General features: G+C 40.4%; 1 protein-coding gene across 1 annotated transcript in view; it reads right to left on the reverse strand.

The window, feature by feature from the left end:
- EYS (eyes shut homolog) overlaps positions 1–19,835 on the reverse strand; it is a 1,492,075-nt gene that overhangs the window by 1,008,736 nt on the left and 463,504 nt on the right. Inside the window, exons 13-16 of the mRNA XM_084624916.1 lie at positions 14,609–14,731; positions 8,109–8,222; positions 6,733–6,846; positions 6,193–6,306 (exon numbers count right to left, since the gene is read on the reverse strand). Coding sequence (XP_084481042.1) covers positions 6,193–6,306; positions 6,733–6,846; positions 8,109–8,222; positions 14,609–14,731 — 465 coding nt within the window. The remainder of the gene's footprint in view (positions 1–6,192; positions 6,307–6,732; positions 6,847–8,108; positions 8,223–14,608; positions 14,732–19,835) is intronic.

Below are 19,835 nucleotides of genomic sequence, written 5' to 3' on the forward strand. Positions count from 1 at the left end.
TGAGCTGTCCCTAAGTGCACGCAGGTTTGCAGGGCTGTAGCCTGGGAAGGAGGCATTGGGACATATCAAACACTGGTTGTACTCAAGTTTGAGGGGCTGAAGCCAGGGTAGCCATGCCTCAGTGTTTCCTTCCCTGGCTGCAGCCACAAAAACCTTCCTGTGCCTGGGTCCTTTCTTTCAGAAAAGTTCTCAGTAAATGGCATGCCATTGCCAATATCTGAATCACATTAACAAAGACAGTAGAATGGAATTGGTTCCCAGCAAAATGTTGCTATTAACTGGAAGTTGTTAATATCAAGGTTGCACCCACTCTGTTAGTCATTTTTTCTCCTTCTACGGTCTGCACAATTGAACACATATTACTCAATTCATCTCTGTGGTGGAGCTGTGCTCCACATAGGGTCAAGAATGGGTTAAAGGTGGCCAGTTTAGTCCCAATGATCCCAAGAGACCATTCCAGTATCTGGAATAGCCAAAACACAGTTCCGCATCAGATGGGGAGACCATCTTGGAGTATTCCCCTGGGTATGAATCCACTGCTTTCTGGGCCCTTTTATGCTGAAGTTATTAGTGCAAAGGGGCTGTCAAACATTGGTGAAGTAGGCCCATGTTAATTAAGGCACTTGGCTTTAAAGACAAAAGGATTCAAAAACAATCCTATTACTGTTTTTATAAACTCTCTAAATTAAGACATGTAGAATACATTAAAAATACGTGAGGATGTAAAGACACTAATTTGGGATTTCACAAATTTCCTGGTATAAAGAAACTAGAAGCAGATATGCTTAAACACATACAAGAGGAAGGGAAAATGGAAAGAAGGAAGGTAAAGGTGGAGACAAAACATGTACTCTTTCCACTTTGCCTGCTTTCAAACTAGAAAGAAAAGCAAGGGATAAGTGGGAGAAAGAGAAACAAAACCTTTTTTTCTTTGGAATTCTCCTGGACAAGCTCATATCACAGGGAAACTCTGACAATAGGCAGAAGAGCATTAAGGAGAAAAGCCTGGATAAATAGGAATCTTATCCAAATTAATCAGATATGAATAAGCACGTGGCTTCATTTGGCTAGATACAATTTGCATTGCAGCCATTTGACTGTGACATAATCATGTACTTAATTTGTTTTTACATTCCATCCAGTGGAGGGCTGTGGTTCCGTTCACATATAAACTAGCCAATACATTATAATATGTTTGTGTGTAATGTGCTTGGTGCATATCTTTAAAGTCAGATACTTTGCTTGCAGGATCAAGCCATTAGTATGCAACAAGGATTTATTCCAAACACTCTTGGGCAAATGACATCATTCATAACAGCATAATCTTGAGATATGTTTTGCATTGAAATTGAGAGGGGGAAAAAAGAAATCACATGTCAATTTAAAAATATTTAATAGATTAAAAATTTCAGCTTGCTATTGTTTCCTCTAATTATTTTGATTTAGTTTCTCTACTTTAAAAATATTTTTGCAAGGTGAATTACCTATATGTAAGCAGTGTCTGAATGACCTCTCCCATAACAGCAAGTAATGAGCTGGGGAGGGGAAAAGGCTTCAGGACCAGACTGTATTTACATAGAATCATAGAATCATAGAATATCAGGGTTGGAAGGGACCCCAGAAGGTCATCTAGTCCAACCCCCTGCTCAAAGCAGGACCAATTCCCAGTTAAATCATCCCAGCCAGGGCTTTGTCAAGCCTGACCTTAAAAACCTCTAAGGAAGGAGATTCTACCACCTCCCTAGGTAACGCATTCCAGTGTTTCACCACCCTCTTAGTGAAAAAGTTTTTCCTAATATCCAATCTAAACCTCCCCCACTGCAACTTGAGACCATTACTCCTCGTTCTGTCATCTGCTACCATTGAGAACAGTGTAGAGCCATCCTCTTTGGAACCCCCTTTCAGGTAGTTGAAAGTATCTATCAAATCCCCCCTCATTCTTCTCTTCTGCAGGCTAAACAAGCCCAGCTCCCTCAGCCTCTCCTCATAACTCATGTGTTCCAGTCCCCTAATCATTTTTGTTGCCCTTCGCTGGACTCTCTCCAATTTATCCACATCCTTCTTGAAGTGTGGGGCCCAAAACTGGACACAGTACTCCAGATGAGGCCTCGCCAATGTTGAATAGAGGGGAACGATCACATCCCTAGATCTGCTCGCTATGCCCCTACTTATACATCCCAAAATGCCATTGGCCTTCTTGGCAATGAGGGCACACTGCTGACTCATATCCAGCTTCTCATCCACTGTCACCCCTAGGTCCTTTTCCGCAGAACTGCTGCCTAGCCATTCGGTCCCTAGTCTGTAGCTGTGCATTGGGTTCTTCTGTCCTAAGTGCAGGACCCTGCACTTATCCTTATGAACCTCATCAGATTTCTTTTGGCCCAATCCTCCAATTTGTCTAGGTCCTTCTGTATCCTATCCCTCCCCTCCAGCGTATCTACCACTCCTCCCAGTTTAGTATCATCCGCACATTTGCTGAGAGTGCAATCCACACCATCCTCCAGATCATTTATGAAGATATTGAACAAAACCGGCCCCAGGACCGACCCTTGGGGTACTCCACTTGATACCGGCTGCCAACTAGACATGGAGCCATTGATCACTACCCGTTGAGCCCGACAATCTAGCCAGCTTTCTACCCACCTTGTAGTGCATTCATCCAGCCCATACTTCCTTAACTTGCTGACAAGAATACTGTGGGAGACTGTGTCAAAAGCTTTGCTAAAGTCAAGAAACAATACATCCACTGCTTTCCCTTCATCCCAGAACCAGTAATCTCATCATAAAAGGTGATTAGATTAGTCAGGCATGACCTTCCCTTGGTGAATCCATGCTGACTCTTCCTGATCACTTTCCTCTCATGCAAGTGCTTCAGGATTGATTCTTTGAGGACCTGCTCCATGATTTTTCCAGGGACTGAAGTGAGGCTGACTGGCCTGTAGTTCCCAGGATCCTCCTTCTTCCCTTTTTTAAAGATTGGCACTACATTAGCCTTTTCCCAGTCATCCGGGACTTCCCCGGTTCGCCACGAGTTTTCAAAGATAATGGCCAATGGCTCTGCAATCACAGCCGCCAATTCCTTCAGCACTCTCGGATGCAACTCGTCCGGCCCCATGGACTTGTGCACGTCCAGCTTTTCTAAATAGTCCCTAACCACCTCTATCTCCACAGAGGGCTGGCCATCTCTTCCCCATACTGTGCTGCCCAGTGCAGTAGTCTGGGAGCTGACCTTGTTCGTGAAGACAGAGGCAAAAAAAGCATTGAGTACATTAGCTTTTTCCACATCCTCTATCACTAGGTTGCCTCCCTCATTCAGTAAGGGGCCCATACATTCCTTGGCTTTCTTCTTGTTGCCAACATACCTGAAGAAACCCTTCTTGTTACTCTTGACATCTCTGGCTAGCTGCAGCTCCAGGTGCGATTTGGCCCTCCTGATAACATTCCTACATGCCCGAGCAATATTTTTATACTCTTCCCTGGTCATATGTCCAACCTTCCACTTCTTGTAAGCTTCTTTTTTATGTTTAAGATCCGCTAGGATTTCACCATTAAGCCAAGCTGGTCGCCTGCCATATTTACTATTCTTTCGACTCATCGGGATGGTTTGTCCCTGTAACCTCAACAGGGATTCCTTGAAATACAGCCAGCTCTCCTGGACTCCTTTCCCCTTCAAGTTAGTCCCCCAGGGGATCCTGGCCATCCGTTCCCTGAGGGAGTCGAAGTCTGCTTTCCTGAAGTCCAGGGTCCGTATCCTGCTGCTTACCTTTCTTCCCTGCGTCAGGATCCTGAACTCAACCAACTCATGGTCACTGCCTCCCAGATTCCCATCCACTTTTGCTTCCCCCACTAATTCTACCCGGTTTGTGAGCAGCAGGTCAAGAAAAGCGCCCCCCCTAGTTGGCTCCTCTAGCACTTGCGCCAGGAAATTGTCCCCTACGCTTTCCAAAAACTTCCTGGATTGTCTATGCACCGCTGTATTGCTCTCCCAGCAGATATCAGGAAAATTAAAGTCACCCATGAGAATCAGGGCATGCGATCTAGTAGCTTCCGCGAGCTGCCGGAAGAAAGCCTCATCTACCTCATCCCCCTGGTCCGGTGGTCTATAGCAGACTCCCACCACTACATCACTCTTGTTGCACACACTTCTAAACTTAATCCAGAGACACTCAGGTTTTTCTGCAGTTTCGTATCGGAGCTCTGAGCAGTCATACTGCTCCCTTACATACAGTGCTACTCCTCCACCTTTTCTGCCCTGCCTGTCCTTCTTGAACAGTTTATAACCATCCATGACAGTACTCCAGTCATCATCCCACCAAGTCTCTGTTATTCCGATCACGTCATAGTTCCTTGACATCACCAGGACCTCCAGTTCTCCCTGCTTGTTTCCCAGGCTTGTACATGAACACATTCACTCTGCCTAGGTGTCCAGCAGACAGATTTGTGTTGCCAAAGTGACCAATTTTGCTTGCTATTGGGTTACAAATCACTATAGAGATGCTAATAACTAAACTGTATATATTTAAGTTTATTAATCTAAATTTGAAAATAAGAACATAAGTACATAAGAATGGCCATACTGGGTCAGACCAAAGGTCCATTCAGCCCAGTATCCTGTCTACTGACAGTGACCAATGCCAGGTGCCCCGGAGGGAGTGAACCTAACAGGTAATGATCTAGTGATCTCTCTCCTGCCATCCATCTTCACCCTTTGACAAACGTAGGCTAGGGACACCATTCCTTACCCATCCTGGCTAATAGCCATTAATGGACTTAACCTCCATGAATTTATCCAGTTCTATTTTAAACCCTGTTATAGTCCTAGCCTTCATGACCTCCTCAGGCAAGGAGTTCCACAGGTTGATTGTGCGCTGAGTGAAGAACTTTCTTTTGTTTTAAACCTGCTACCCATTAATTTCATTTGGTGGCCCCTAGTTCTGATATTATGGGAACAAGTAAATAACTTTTCCTTATTTACTTTCTCCATACCACCCATGATTTTATATACCTCTATCATATCCCTCCTCAGTCTCCTCTTTTCCAAGATGGGAAATTTGGGTTATTTATGTGTTGTTTTACTTTCAAATCAACCTTTGCAATTTTGGATAATTTAAGCAGTATACCCATATAAAATGTGATCCACAGTGCGGAAATGATGTGTACTGCCAGCAAGCACCTGGATTGCCCATGCTGTGCTGGAAAAGCTCTTCATCCTTCTAATCAGAACCAATTCTGAAATTATGGTGGACACAGATCATCGGCCTCTATTAGTTTATCAGACTGAAACAAGTAGCATTATAAATTAAGATTGAATTCATAAATTAAAACTAAAAAGTGATAACCTATATGCAGAGTTTTGACCATTAACTAAAATAATAAAACAAACATTGAGGCTTGATTGTTTCTTATGAATTATTAATTTACTGCAGTCATCTTCCCCAAAGGGGGGAAAAAAAACCCAGCTTAACTAACAAAAGAAAATGGTCTTTTAATGATTATTCTAGCGACCTTAACATGAGCCATTACATTAAACTGTAGAAGGAAAGAAACTTTCGATTTAATTTATAAATCATTGATAGTATATTTTAATTGATGTTATTATTTAAATTAGATTTGTTCAAGAATAATGTACAATCTGCCATTACAATTTTTATTAATGAGAAATTAAAATTAAAAACACCAAGCAATTCTTCTGAAAAAGATCACCCCATTACAGTCTTAACATTAAATACATTTTCCTTAAAATTATCGACAGAAATAATCAAACGATTTGTGGATACCAACATAACTATAAATTGCCATTCTGAATGTGCAAAAATAATTAGAAAATTACATGGGTAATCAAATTAGAGAAAAAAAAATCAAATAGTGAAAACCAACTGAAGTTTTCCAAAACTACTCAATTGCCATTTCCCCCTCATTTCCTCTCTGCACAGAATCCTATTTTGTTAGTAAAGTGATTTTATAGTATCCCTTCTGATTAATAACAACATTATTTTAGTAGATGAGTAAACAATGTTTATTTCACATTAGTTGCAGCCTAAGGGATAATTGGCTGGTCTCTTTAAAAGTTCTGTTTGAGAAAATGAAGGACTAATAACACTGTTAGAAGAGTGAAATGAGTTCAGACAAGTGACAGAACTGCTTTCTAAAGTTAATTATGTTTGCTTTCCCCTCTCCCTCAGTATTCATTACCTTTAAATGGAGCCACACATTGGCAGAAGTAATTACCAGGTTGGTCAATGCAGGTGGCTCCATTCTTGCAGGGAAATGAGGCACACTCATCTAGATCTGTTTCACATCTTGCACCTTTGAAAAGATTTTGAGATTAGTAAGACAAACAGGTGTCAATTTATAGTTCTTCAATTTATACTTCAAAAATCTCAAATGACTTGTGATGAGAAGCAAGTCTCAATCAGGCAAATAAGGACTTCACATATATTAGTGTCACACTCCATTTATTTCACCTCACCACAAGCCACAACAACTTCTTTCTGAATTACTAAACACTGACTAATCTTCCCTAGGTGTGGAAGCATTCAAGGCCTGTTTAGATGTGACCTAATTTATCTTGTACTGTTTAGTTTACAGATGAAGTCAGTGTTCCAGTTTGTTGGAATGCAAATGAAACATTAGGCTAGGGTAGATAAAAAGAAATGAGAAAGAAGCACCAGGAAATTAGTCAATAATATCTCAATGGGCTAGAAAGCTAGATACTTTATTGATGCCACTCACCAGCAAAGCCAGGTAGACAGATACATTCATATCCACTGATGAGGTCTTCACAGGTTGCATTGTGGAGACAGGGTGATGAGTGACATTCGTTTATGTTGATTTCACAGGTTGTGCCTATAGACGGATGGGAAAGTGTAGGGGAAGAGGAAATTAAATAGCATCAACATATTTCAATATAAATATGTATTCTGTTGTATTTAAAATAGTTCACCTATTGAGAATTTTCTGTCAGAAACATTATACCTTGAGTCTATGCCTCTAAAGCAATATTCTGATATTTTATTGTTTGAGTTATTTATTGATTTTTCCAATAAAGACCTAAACACATAGTCTTCACTGTCACTGAATTGATTCTTATGACTTAAGGCAGGCAATTTCCTTACCAATTTATATCAATATATTAAAAAAATAGAAAGCAAATGGCAGTGAAATAGAATGCATTTGCTTTGACATGGAGGGAAATCTTCATTGTGTTCTTGATAAGGCAGTAAGTAAACTCTCACAAAATGAAAGAAGAAATGTTATGTAGACAAAAAAAAAAGTTATATCATCGTCTAGAACATAACTACTTAACTACCACATCACCGTAAGTAACTAAGGGGAACAGATATTGTGTGACTAATATTTCTGAAAGAAATTCATTTCTTGTAATATAAGACACAATAACTGAAAAATGACAACTTGAAAAGCTTTGAAAGTTTAAAACTGTTCTAACAAATAACAGTACAAACTATACTTGTTTTGAAAACAAAACAAAAATCCTCCAAACCACTATCAATCAAAAAGTAAGATTTTGCCCTATATTTGAAATGTCTGTTACACTGGTATTTCAGAAAATCTAAACACCTGCGTCATTTCAGGAAGAATGAACCAAGAAAATGTATGCATTTTAAATTCCTAATGTGAACTGAAAGAGCAGAATAACAGCAGATACTAATAAATATACTTGATTAATCAGTCTAAGTCCGTACACCACTTTACTGCTGAAATCAATTGCATGTATGCACTGAAAATAAAGCTTTCTGTCCCAACAAAAGTGTATAGTATTAACCAATTACATCCAGCCTGCCAGAAAATTCAAACATTGAAAGAAAACAATGTATATTGCACGGTAAATGTCATTGCTCCCAGCTGGTGCATTTATAACAGCTAAGCTTCCAGCCAGAAGTAAGCACTCATTCACAGGATGCTAAGAAGGTACAACACAGTAATGGTATTCAAGATGTATTCATGCAGAATTAAACATATTTAAAAATTCAGATGAAGCTAAAATGAATATGTAAAACTTATCACCTGAGTATTAACTTCTAAAAATGGTGTAATAACAACCCCTATTAACCTTCAAAAATCATAGTGTTCTACAAATTCTTTGTTACCTTGAAATCCATCACAACATAGGCAGCTGAAGGCATTGAGATGATCAACACAAGTGGCACCATTGTGACAGGGGTCACTTAGACACTCATCCACCTCAATTTCACAGTTATTACCTGGAAATAAGCAAAGGATTCACTTCATTAGAAATATGTCACTGTTGAGTCACCAGTGCAACCAGAAACAACAAAATCTAATAACCAAGGTTATGTACAGAGATGTTTTACCAATGAGTCTCCAATTGCTGGCAGGGAATTTCACTTTTTGCGAGGCCAGCAAAAAAGAAAACAAGGTCTAAGACTGCAGAGATTGAAAACACCAGTGAGACGGCAAGAAGGGGAGACAAGCCTTGCATCCCTGGAGTCGGGGTTTTTTGAGAAAGCTGAAGACACCATGGAAAGCCGGTTTGGACTGGCACAGAGGGCGCCAGGAGAAGAGGTCCCCGAACGAAGCACCCCCACAAGGAGCCTGGGACTTAAAACCCTCCTGAGAGCTGGAGCAACTTGGAGATCACAGCGAATCCTTGGACGACCTGGGCCCAGGACAGCACTCCCATCCACCCTTCCTCCCTCTTCTTTTTACATTACACCCAGCTTGGCCAGCTTTGGGTTGGGCATATGTGAGTATGAAAGTGGGTTAGGGCTTGGGGCACTAACGCTTTCTTCCTTCCTTTGAGTGATATGGAAGCATTTCCACCACTCTCCGCAGTTATTTTATTATTTTATCAATAAAGCTTTAAAATTTAGACCGTTGGCGTGTTCCATTATCTCCTCCCTTAATGATCCTGTGGCCTCAGACTGATCACCTGACGCTTCAGGCAGATTTAACAGAAATCTGTCACACTGGGTTGTCCACCTGCTGCCAGTGGGGGCCTGGAGCTGTGGGAGGCTCCTGCCATTGCCCCATGGTACCACACAAGGTACTCCATGGCTCCTTGCCTCCACAAGCGGCAGGGGACCCTGCAGCTCCTAACCAGCACTGGCTGAAGTCACGGAGGTCTTTGGAAGTCACGGATTCCAGAGTAGGGAGAAGTAAATAAGCAGGGATCTGTAGTGGGACCAGTCCTGTTCAACTTAGTCATAAATGATATGGAAACAGAGATAAACAATGATGTGGCAAAATTTGCAGATGATACAGAATTACTCAAGATAGTTAAGTCCAAAGCAGACTGCCAAGAGTTACAAAGGGGTCTTAGAAAACTTGGTGACTGGGCAAGAACATTGCAGATGAAATTGAATGTTGATAAATGCAAAGTAATTCATTGTGGAAAACATAATCCCAACTATACATACAAAATGATGGAGTCTGATACTATGTGTACACTGCACTTTCATTGGTAAAACTTTTGTCAATTGGGATATAAAAAAAACACATCCCTGACCGACAAAAGGTTTACCGATGAAAAGTTCCGATGTGGACAGCCCTTTGTAGGCAGTAGATGCTCTCTCGCCGATAAAGCTACCGCCACTCATTGGGGGTGGTTTCATTTTGTCGCCAGGGAGCGCTCTCCTGTCGACAAAGAACTGCTACACTGTGAACCTTACAGCAGCAGTACTGTAGGGGCACAGCTATACCACTGTAACTTGCGCTGTGTAGACTAGTCTAAATTAGCTCTTACCACTCAAGAAAGATCTTGGAGTCATTCTGGATATTTCTCTGACAGTACCCACACAATGTGCAGCAACAGCAGTCCAAAAAGCTAACAGAATATTAGGATCCATTAGGAAAGGGATAGATAATAAGACAGTAAATATCATAATGCTGCTGTATAAATCCACGGTATGCCCACAACTTGAATACTGCATGCAGTTCTGGTTACTCCATGTGATGCTGGCAAACCAGGTGCCAGCTCAGGTCAAAACCCCAAGCTAAATCATGTATGTGTTAGGATAGATCAAACTGTTAAATGTATAAGTGTATATCAGATGTTTAAACCTCAAGAAAATTAGTGGAATGTTAGTTGTATTATTTTCACTTATCTGTCCTGTGATGCAGCAGAAGAGTGATTGAGGGGAGGTATATAAACTCCAGGATGATCAGGCCCTTATTCTCTGTGGACTGAAGAAAGGTTACTACAGGTTAATTAGAGCACCTGTAGCCAATTATGTAGCTCATACCCCACCCCCACTGAATGGGGGAGAAGGGAATGGAGAGCTGACTGTAGTTTGGGGGAGTACTGTTATTGACCAGAGGATCAGAGTAACAGAGGAAGGGAAACCTTGCCCAAGGAGATCAGAAGGACTCTCCTGGCACAGAAGATAGAGACACCCCTCCACTCTCCCCGCCAAGGGGAAAGAGGGTAAGAAGCCCATAAAGCTGAAGGGACTGAGACCCAGAGTAGGGGGCAGACCAGGTCCCTTCCCTACACCCCTTGTGTCCCCCACCAGGGCACTGGCAGAGCTGTCAATGCTCAAGGATAGCGGCAAGGGGTGTCACTCTGACCCATCACACAAAGGAAAAGTACGGGACCTACCATAATAGCATTGACCATTTGCCACAGTCCCTGTTATAATGTAACGGCAAACATTTACATGGTGTATACCCATGTGATTAAATAACCCATCAAAGAAATCTTTTGAAATGCTAATGAAGGACTTACAGACTAACAGAAAATACTAACTTCAAAGCAAGAAGCCTTTACGTGATGGTCAGAGGTCAAAAGGCCAAGTGTATTCCTCACTCATTGTCATCAAAGGAAAAGCCCACATGGATAAACACTGTCAGCTTGTTTTCTGTATGAAGATACTGTAAATATGGAATTCAAAGAAAGATCCTTTATGCCTGGACTGTTTGTATTCTGACAGGGTAGAATAACATAAGAATGGCCATAGTGGGTCAGACCAAAGGTCCATCTAGCCCAGTATCCTGTCTTCCGACAGTGGCCAATGCCAGGTGCCCCAGAGGGAATGAACAGAACAGGTAATCATCAAATCATCATCTCCTGTCGCCCATTCCTCAGTTCTGGCAATGAGAAGATGGAGATCCCCAGAGTTATTCTGGGTAACCCTGAGAGACTTTTGGGAAACTGGCTGAGTACTACATCTCTGTTACCATTTGGAATTACAGACTGACTCAGCTGTACACATATTTTACCTGCTTTAACCTCTTAATAACTCTCATTTTGTCCAGTTTGTCTGAGTGGCAAGATAGGCTGGAGAGTCTAAAGGGCCTGTCTGTGTCTCCATGGTAAGACTGGTATAGTGATCCATGAGTTAACATTTTTTTACTGACTTGGTGAAATCTAATTATATTACACACCATTAGTTTGGAGTGTCTGCCCTTATTTTCTGACAATGTAACCTGAAGCAAGCACTCAAAGTTGTGAGCCACTCCAGATAGCATGAACCCCATTTTAAAAAAAGATATATATTAGAATTGGAAAAGGTACAGAGGAGAGCAACAAAAATGATTAGGGGCATGGAACAGCTTCCATGTGAGGAGAGATTAAAAAGACTGGGACTGTTCATCTTGGAAAAGAGATGACTATGTGGGGATATGTTAGTGGTCTATAAAATCATGATTGATGTGGAAAAAGTGAATAGGGAAGTGTTATTTACCCCTTTACAGAACACATTAGCAAGGCATCACCCAATGAAATTAATAGGGAGCAGTTTTAAAACAAAGAAAAGGAAGTTTTTCTCCACAAAATATACAGTCATCCTGGGGAACTTGTTGCCAAGGGATATTGTGAGGGCCAAAATTATAACTAGGTTAAAATAAGTATTAGGCATGTTCATGGAGAATAGGTCCACCATTGGCTATTAGCCAATGTGGTCAGGGATGCAACTCCATGCTCTGGGTGTTCCTCAGCCTTTGACTACTAGATGCTTGAACAGGACAACAGAGGACGGATCGTTTGATAATTGCCCTGTTCTGTTCATTCTTGGTGAAGCATCTAGCATTAGCCACGGTCAGAAGACACTGGGCTAGATGGACCACTAGTCTGACCCAGCATGGTTGTTCTCATGTTGTTATATATTATGAAAATAATAAACAAACCAGCTGTAATACTGAGGTTTGATGTTTGACTGCTGTACTAGAATAGTAATTTAAAAAAACAACAAACAAAAAATAAACAATGTATCAGTTATGAAAAAGAACAGTTAGTCACCTACAGCAGCTGTGATTTTTCAAGATGTTCTGCACACGTGGCTTCCACTCTTGGTGCGCGTGTGCCCCACTCATAGGAAAGAAGTTTCTTTAACAGCTTAATCCACTAGGACAGCACATGTGCCCTGCCTGCCTTGCTGCCCCCACTCCTGAGAGCATAAAGAATGGAACCACCTCAGCTACTACTCAGTTCCTTCACTGCCCTGAATCTGGATCCAAGATTCTGAGCTGTGGAGAAGGAGGTTGGGTCACAGGATCCACATATACTGAACATCTTGAAGAGTCACAGTCACAGTGAGGTAAGTAACATGATTTCTTTCCATGTTTGCTGAGAGTAAGACAAAAAGAAATCAGTTTAGCGTGCAGCAAAGGAGATTTAGGTTAAATATTAAGAAAAAACTTTCTAGCTATAAAGGTACATAAGCATTGGGACTGGCTACCTAGGAATGGTTTGCAATCCTCATCACTAGAGATTTTTAAGAACAGTCCATAAGAACTGATCACATATTTCAAGGCACAATTCAAGGTGATGTGGCCCATTAACACCCCTCAAGTCACTGGGGAGGGGGGAGGCAGAGGTGGGGGAATGCTATTGGGTTATATAGATTGTTGTTATAAGCCATAAATCCACTGGCTCTAATCAGTCCATGATTTTTAGTGTCTAGCAAAGTTATCAATTTAAGCTCCCAGGCTCATCTTTTAAAGTGTTGGGCAGGTGCCTTTGAGGATGCGGACTGATAGGTCAGATATAGAATGATCACATTCTAAGACAGGTATCTCTCCCTTTTCATTGTATAGGGAGCTGGGCAGCTATCTTGGCTTTGTGGATTTCAGTGTTGTTCCATAATTCTCTAGCCACCAAAAAGTTTGGCACTGTGACGGTCCTAACAGTTGCAACACCTAAGTCCCTTCGTGGATCCCATCCATAATACCTAAACTGGTATTAAACACCAGTTATTGCAGTGGAATACTCTCTTGCAGTCTGTAGACTCTACAACTGGGTAGGCTTGTGTGCGAGTAAGCAGAGGCTGCTTTCACCTTTTTTTTACGCCTTTCAGAATGGAGAGGGGTAACTAGTGGTGTTCCCCAAGGGTCAGTCCTAGGACCAATCCCATTCAATTTATTCATAAATGATCTGGAGAAAGGGGTAAACAGTGAGGTGGCAAAGTTTGCAAATAAAACTAAACTGCTCAAGATAGTTAAGACCAAAGCAGACTGCGAAGAACTTCAAAAAGATCTCACAAAACTAAGTGATTGGGCGACAAAATGGCAAATGAAATTTAATGTGGATGAAAGTAAAGTTCTGCACATTGAAAAAAATAACTCCAACTATACATACAATATGATGGGGTCTAATTTAGCTACAACTAATCAGGAGAAAGATCTTGGACTCATTGCGGATAGTTTTCTGAAGACGTCCACGCAGTGTGCAGCGGCAGTCAAACAAGCAAACGGGATGTTAGGAATCATTAAAAAAAGGGATAGAGAATAAGACGGAGAATATCTCATTGCCCTTATATAAATCCATGGTATGCCCACATCTTGAATACTGTGTACAGATGTGGTCCCCACTTCTCAAAAAAGATATACTGGCATTAGAAAAGGTTCAGAAAAGGGCAACTAAAATGATTAGGGGTCTGGACCAGGTCCCATATTAGAGAAATTAAAGAGGTTAGGACTTTTCCACTTGGAAAAGAGGAGACTAAGGAGGGATATGATAGAGGTATATAAAATCATGGGTGGTATGGAGAAAGTGAATAAGGAAAAGTTATTTACTTGTTCCCATAATATCAGAACTAGGGGCCACCAAATGAAATTAATGGGTAGCAGGTTTAAAACAAATAAAAGGAAGTTCTTCTTCACTCGGTGCACAGTCAACCTCCCTGCCTGAGGAGGTCGTGAAGGCTAGGACTGTAACAGGGTTTAAAAGAGAACTGGATAAATTCACGAAGGTTAAGGCCATTAATGGCTATTAGCCAGGATGGGTAAGGAATGGTGTCCCCAGCCTCTGTTTGTTAGACGGTGGAGATGGATGGCAGGAGAGAGATCACTAGATCATTACCTGTTAAGTTCACTCCCTCTGGGGCACCTGGCATTGGCCACTGTCGGTAGACAGGATACTGGGCTGGATGGATCTTTGGTCTGACCCAGTATGGCCATTCTTATGTTCACCTAATCAGACTCACATGGCTAAATTGTATGTTACTAGTCCTGAATTACCTTATTTTCTGTGGTTTCGGACTACTTAGTCTCTGCTCAAGAACAGATGGTAAGCCATGCACTCCAGCCAAGTCTTTGATGTGCGGCTTCGAGGAGAAGTCATTTACTACTGTATATCAGTTTTCTTCCATATTAATGATTAGTTTTCAGTTACTGTCAGGGCTGAACCTACCTATAAAACCAGGTGCACAGAAACAAAGATAGCCATCCAATTTATCTTTGCAAATGCTGAGTACTCCACAAGGTTGTGACAGGCAATCATCAATGTTTACTTCACAAAACTGACCAGTAAACCCTGTCAAAATAAAAAAGTGAACAAAAATTAAATTTAGAGCAAAATACAAGTAAAATTATTATCATTTTTTATCGAAGAAGACAAACATAAATGAGATATGGACCTGTTCCTGACATTTTGTTTTATGTGGCTTTCTAGTCATTACTTATATCCTTTGAAATTCTATCTATGGTACGATAAAATACTTTGCCCTTTCAGCACTTCTCAGGCAAATGAATCCCAGATACTTTTCAAATGTGTATAATGTAAAGCAGCATGCAAAAGCATGGCTACTTTTAATAATCACATAACTTCCACATATGCTAGGTGCTGTCAGTATCTTGTTAGCAAAGAGTGTTTGGAATCTCAGCTTCTCCAAGGGATTTTATAAAGATATACTCTTACTGAATATTATGTGCCAAATTTCTATAAAAATAAACATTTGGGGCCAGATCTTAGCCTAAGTTAACGGCATTTTGTGCCTTAAACAACCTTAAAGCTGTCCTAAAGATGCAACTGAGATTATCCTGCTCTGAGAGAATCCTTAGTTGGTACAAATATGACATAGCTGACTTTATGTCAATAACTCCCAGCCCCAGAAGATAGGGTGCTTTTTGGGTTAATGGCTAAAGCATTTTGCAAGTTAGGAATCCTCACTTGTATAACAGTCTCTAGTATTCCCTAACATTCACATAAACAAAATTAATATGAGGATGGAATATCATAGTAACATTAATCAATAGCAAATATTTTATTGGTGATGACTGTATGTATTAATGACGATTTTAAAAAATCAGCTTATTATCTCAAAATCTTAAAATGCACAGACCTTTGTTTAGCTAGTATAAAACTGAGACCTAAATACTTAAAAGAAAATACTGCCACATTTACACTACATGAAAAAACAGAGTAGAGTTTGGGACCATAAAACAAAAGTCACACAGATAGATATTTGCAAAAAGTTTGTCAGCAAAACAGAATCAGCAGGAATGCTTAAAATCATATAAAGATGGTATAAATTATATACCATCATATAAAGATTGAATAAAAATTCAATTAACAGCCACTTATATAATTCCCCCTATAACCCATCAATACATACTTGACATTATAATTTATTTTCCAGAGGTGTCCCATTTAAATTCTTCAGGTTTTTTTTTTTTTGACAAGCCCAAATGCTTCATGGCAAAAGTGATTCTTATTCACCAAACTGCGATACTTAAACTCCCCAGGGAGATCTTCACAGTTTCATTCATTCAATTCATTCTGACATGGTCCATCTACACAATGACTTACAGGAATTTAACAACATTGTCCCTTATATCCTAGATGTCAGATACTTCTGAAGCTATGTATTAGAGCTTCACAATAAAGGCTACTGTCTGGGTCATAAGGATTAGACGTACATTCATTCGCTGCTACTAAACAGCTATCACCAATAAAAAACTTAAAATAATGTTAAATAGTCACTATCAAAATTAGGACTAGAAAAACCTAAATAGAACTGAAGGTTCTGATAAATCCACAAGTTGGGGCTTGATCCAAACACCAATGAATTCCTCAGAACAAATCTGTATCATCAGTGAAATCCTTGTACTTTAACTGGTGGCCATGTTCTTCCCAAGTGCTAAATCTACTCCCCTAAAAAAAATAAAAACAATCCTGAAAGAGATTAAATAATTTTACAACCAAGGAGTATGGATTCCAGACCTGAATGCCCCAAAAATTCAGGTGCATTTGGATTTGGGGATGTCTATGATACCTTGGCAGTTGATTAGCTGTTAACTTCTATATAAAACCACATAAATCACTATTGTAGCAATGTGTAGATACAAAAACAACAACAATGACCATCACCACCACCACCAGCCAAAATCGTGTGAGCAGCAGCCTGCCTCAAATGAAGGGGAACTTAAGGGCAAATTTTTGGAGCAAGCGCATCCTTTCAGGAGACAGGCCACAAATGCCAATAGCACCACATGCATACTGTCAGGTGTCTGCAAGATTCTGCAACCCAGCTGACTCTTGCTGAGTGCATTGAGAAAGGCCAAAAATACTAACAGGAGCTACCTATTTAGGTTTTTACAATTTGCCCCTCGGTGTAGAATCCTAGATCATCGCCCAGTCCCTGTTATTCAATGCTGCCTGTGGAAAGATGTTGGTGTTTGATCTTATTTAAATCTCCAACATAGAAGTCAAGGATTCCAAAACTGGTGGTTGCTCTTGCTCCATCATGGCAACTGCTAAGATTCCTCCCCCCGCCCCCAGAACTGTTTTGCTAGAGTTTTTCAGAATAGTGAAGGAGACAGTATAGCATCCCTTATGAGCACAAAGGACATATACCTGAATTCTGAAATAGAGACCTGTGGTCAAAAGACTGATTATATATCCATTAACTGATTACATATTCATTAGCAGATTTTGGATCAGCCTTCACAGTTGCATCATTTTCCAGCAAATCACATTGCCCATATGTGGACTGGGTAAGCAACACGCTACCAGGGATATTATAGGTGGCACAGTTAGCAACACCTATAGTTAAGTTGGGCAGACACTTTCTGAGACCCTACTTTCAGTTGCTTATAACTTTGCCAAACTTTGACCACTCAGACTGAAATCTCCAATGTTGGGTATCTGCCACAGGCACAATTTTTTGGAAAGTTTGAGCTAAAATGTTTCAGTCATTTCTCAGAATGAGATAAGGAGAAAATACATTGTTTTGGCTACATTAAAAAAAAAAGTCTTATCACCACTTCATTCAGAACTCCAGCACATCTATGCTTTGGAAAAGAGACTTGAAAAATGCATGATGCAAATGCAGGGGACCAAATTAAGTTCTTTATATCATTTCTTAACTTTTGAGTGCTTGAATTTGTAAACTTAATATTCTTATACCTTTTTTAAGTAATATTAAATAAACTGCATGCTGTCACAGAAGAGTAGTTAAAGAACTTTTCTCTCCCATTGGGTTCATGTTCTCCCATAACAAGAGGAAGACAAGCATGAGGCCATTTACCTCAAGCACTCTCCTTCCTGGACATCCCAATTTGGTACAGAAAAACATTCTCAATCAGGCCTGAAAGTCTGTGTCCATTTTATTTGGTTTTATGTTGCACAAAGAATTCCCCCAGGGTTTCAGTTAAAGCACAGATTTTTCTGCAACCAGATGAAGCAGGAGGTTGTGATGTAGTGGAAATTCACACTTCATCCAATAGGCCCATTCTACAGGCAGTAGCCACCCAGTTTTTCTATATGCATACACTACAATACCCCAGCATGTATTTTGTACCATAATTCTGGTCACTAGTGGGTACTGTCTGTGTGACATTATGATAGCCTTGTATAATGGAAAATGACTCATCTCACACAGCAGAGCATTTCTGGTGGAAATATTACTAGGGTAATTTCCTTCACTACAAATATTTCCTCTATTCCTTCAGTCTGGCTTCTGGCCCTTGCACTTCATTAAAATTGTTCTCACGAGTGTCTAAGGACCTCTTCCTAGCCAAAGATTAGAATCAGTACTCCATTCTCATCCATCATAATCTGCTGGCTGACGTTGACACAGTTGACCATACTTGTCTTTTTGAAATCTAATCCTCCCCTGGATTTCATGAATTTGTCCTTTCCTGGTTCTCCTCCAACTTCTCTAACCACTCCTTCAATGTTTTGTTTGAAGAATATTTCTCATCCCCCCTGTAGTTTTCTGTGGGAGCTCAATCCTTGACCCTTCCCTTTTCTCCCTCTAGCTTGTCTCTGGGCAATCTCATTCTCAAATACAATCTCATCTGTCATCTCTGTGCTGATGACTCACGGGTCGACCTTTCTGTTTTGTACCTATCTCTTTCTGACCAAGTTAAAATCTCAGTCTGACATCTCATCATAGATATTCAGCTGTCAATTTAAGTTCAACATGACCAAACTAAACTCTTAATCTTTTCCAGCCAAGCTCTTCCCATTCTCAGTCACCATGAACACCACCACCATACTCTCTGTCACTCAGACCCACAACTTGGGTGTATCTGTGACTCAGCCCTTTCCAGAGATCTTCCAGATCATGTCTAAATCCTGCTGTTTATTCCTGTATCACATCTATATACCCATCCTTTCCTCACTGTCTATCAAATAAATCTCTTGTTCAGACCCTCACAATCTCACATCTGAACAACTGTGTGTTTCCTCCTCTCTAGACTTGACAAACATAATCTTATCCCACTTATGCCCATTCAAAATTCTGTCACAAAGATCATTTTCCAGCTTAGTCATTCACGCTTCTTACCTTTCTCTTTGCATTCTGACCACCGTCTCCACCTTTTCCACCACATTAAACATAAAACTAGCCTTTGTTTCCAAGGCACCTTCATGGTCTATACCCAAAATATCTATCATGATCAATATGCCATTGAGACATTAATTACCCATGTATGCTCCGCCAATGTCATCAGCTCTCACCACTCATTTCTTACATTTTCGAACAAACACCCTTTACACCTTTTCCCCTGCCACAAACTCCTGCATCAAAGGAGTTTCCTGTAAAGATCTATAATGCCAGCTCATTGACTCCCTTTATCTCTCTCCATAAAACTCTCTACTGCCAACAATAAAAAAAAAAACATTATATTAAAAGAGGTTAGTCACATCCCCAAAACATTTTTTTCCCAGTGCTGTGTCCACTAGTTATCATATTAACCCTATTTTGTCTCATTGTTACCTTGCAGTTTTTGTTTCCCACATACACCTATCTCTGGTTTTCTACTTAGATTTTAAGCTTTTGGGGGAAGGTGCAATCTTTTTTGTAGTGTGTTTGTACAGTGCCTATCACAATGGGACCCCACACAGAGCTGGGATCCCAAGGTGTTACTATATTTCAAATAATAATAATTAATAGTAAGTGGGAATAAAGCTGATATTAAGAAGATCATTCTAATGATTTGTTCCCTGGGGAAGTTCAACAAAACATTCGACTTTATTTCTCACTCTTGCCACATTACCTTAGGGAATTTATAGTTCAAACCACTGCTCTCTCCATGGGCTAAGCTCCCTTGAGGATTATATTTCTCATAATGCAATGCAGATTTCCCTCTGACTGAGCTGTGTGGTTCATTAAAGGGAGATGTAATCTGGC

Source organism: Lepidochelys olivacea, assembly GCF_965140295.1.
Source record: "Lepidochelys olivacea isolate rLepOli2 genome assembly, chromosome: 3".
NCBI classification, from domain to species: Eukaryota; Metazoa; Chordata; order Testudines; family Cheloniidae; genus Lepidochelys; species Lepidochelys olivacea.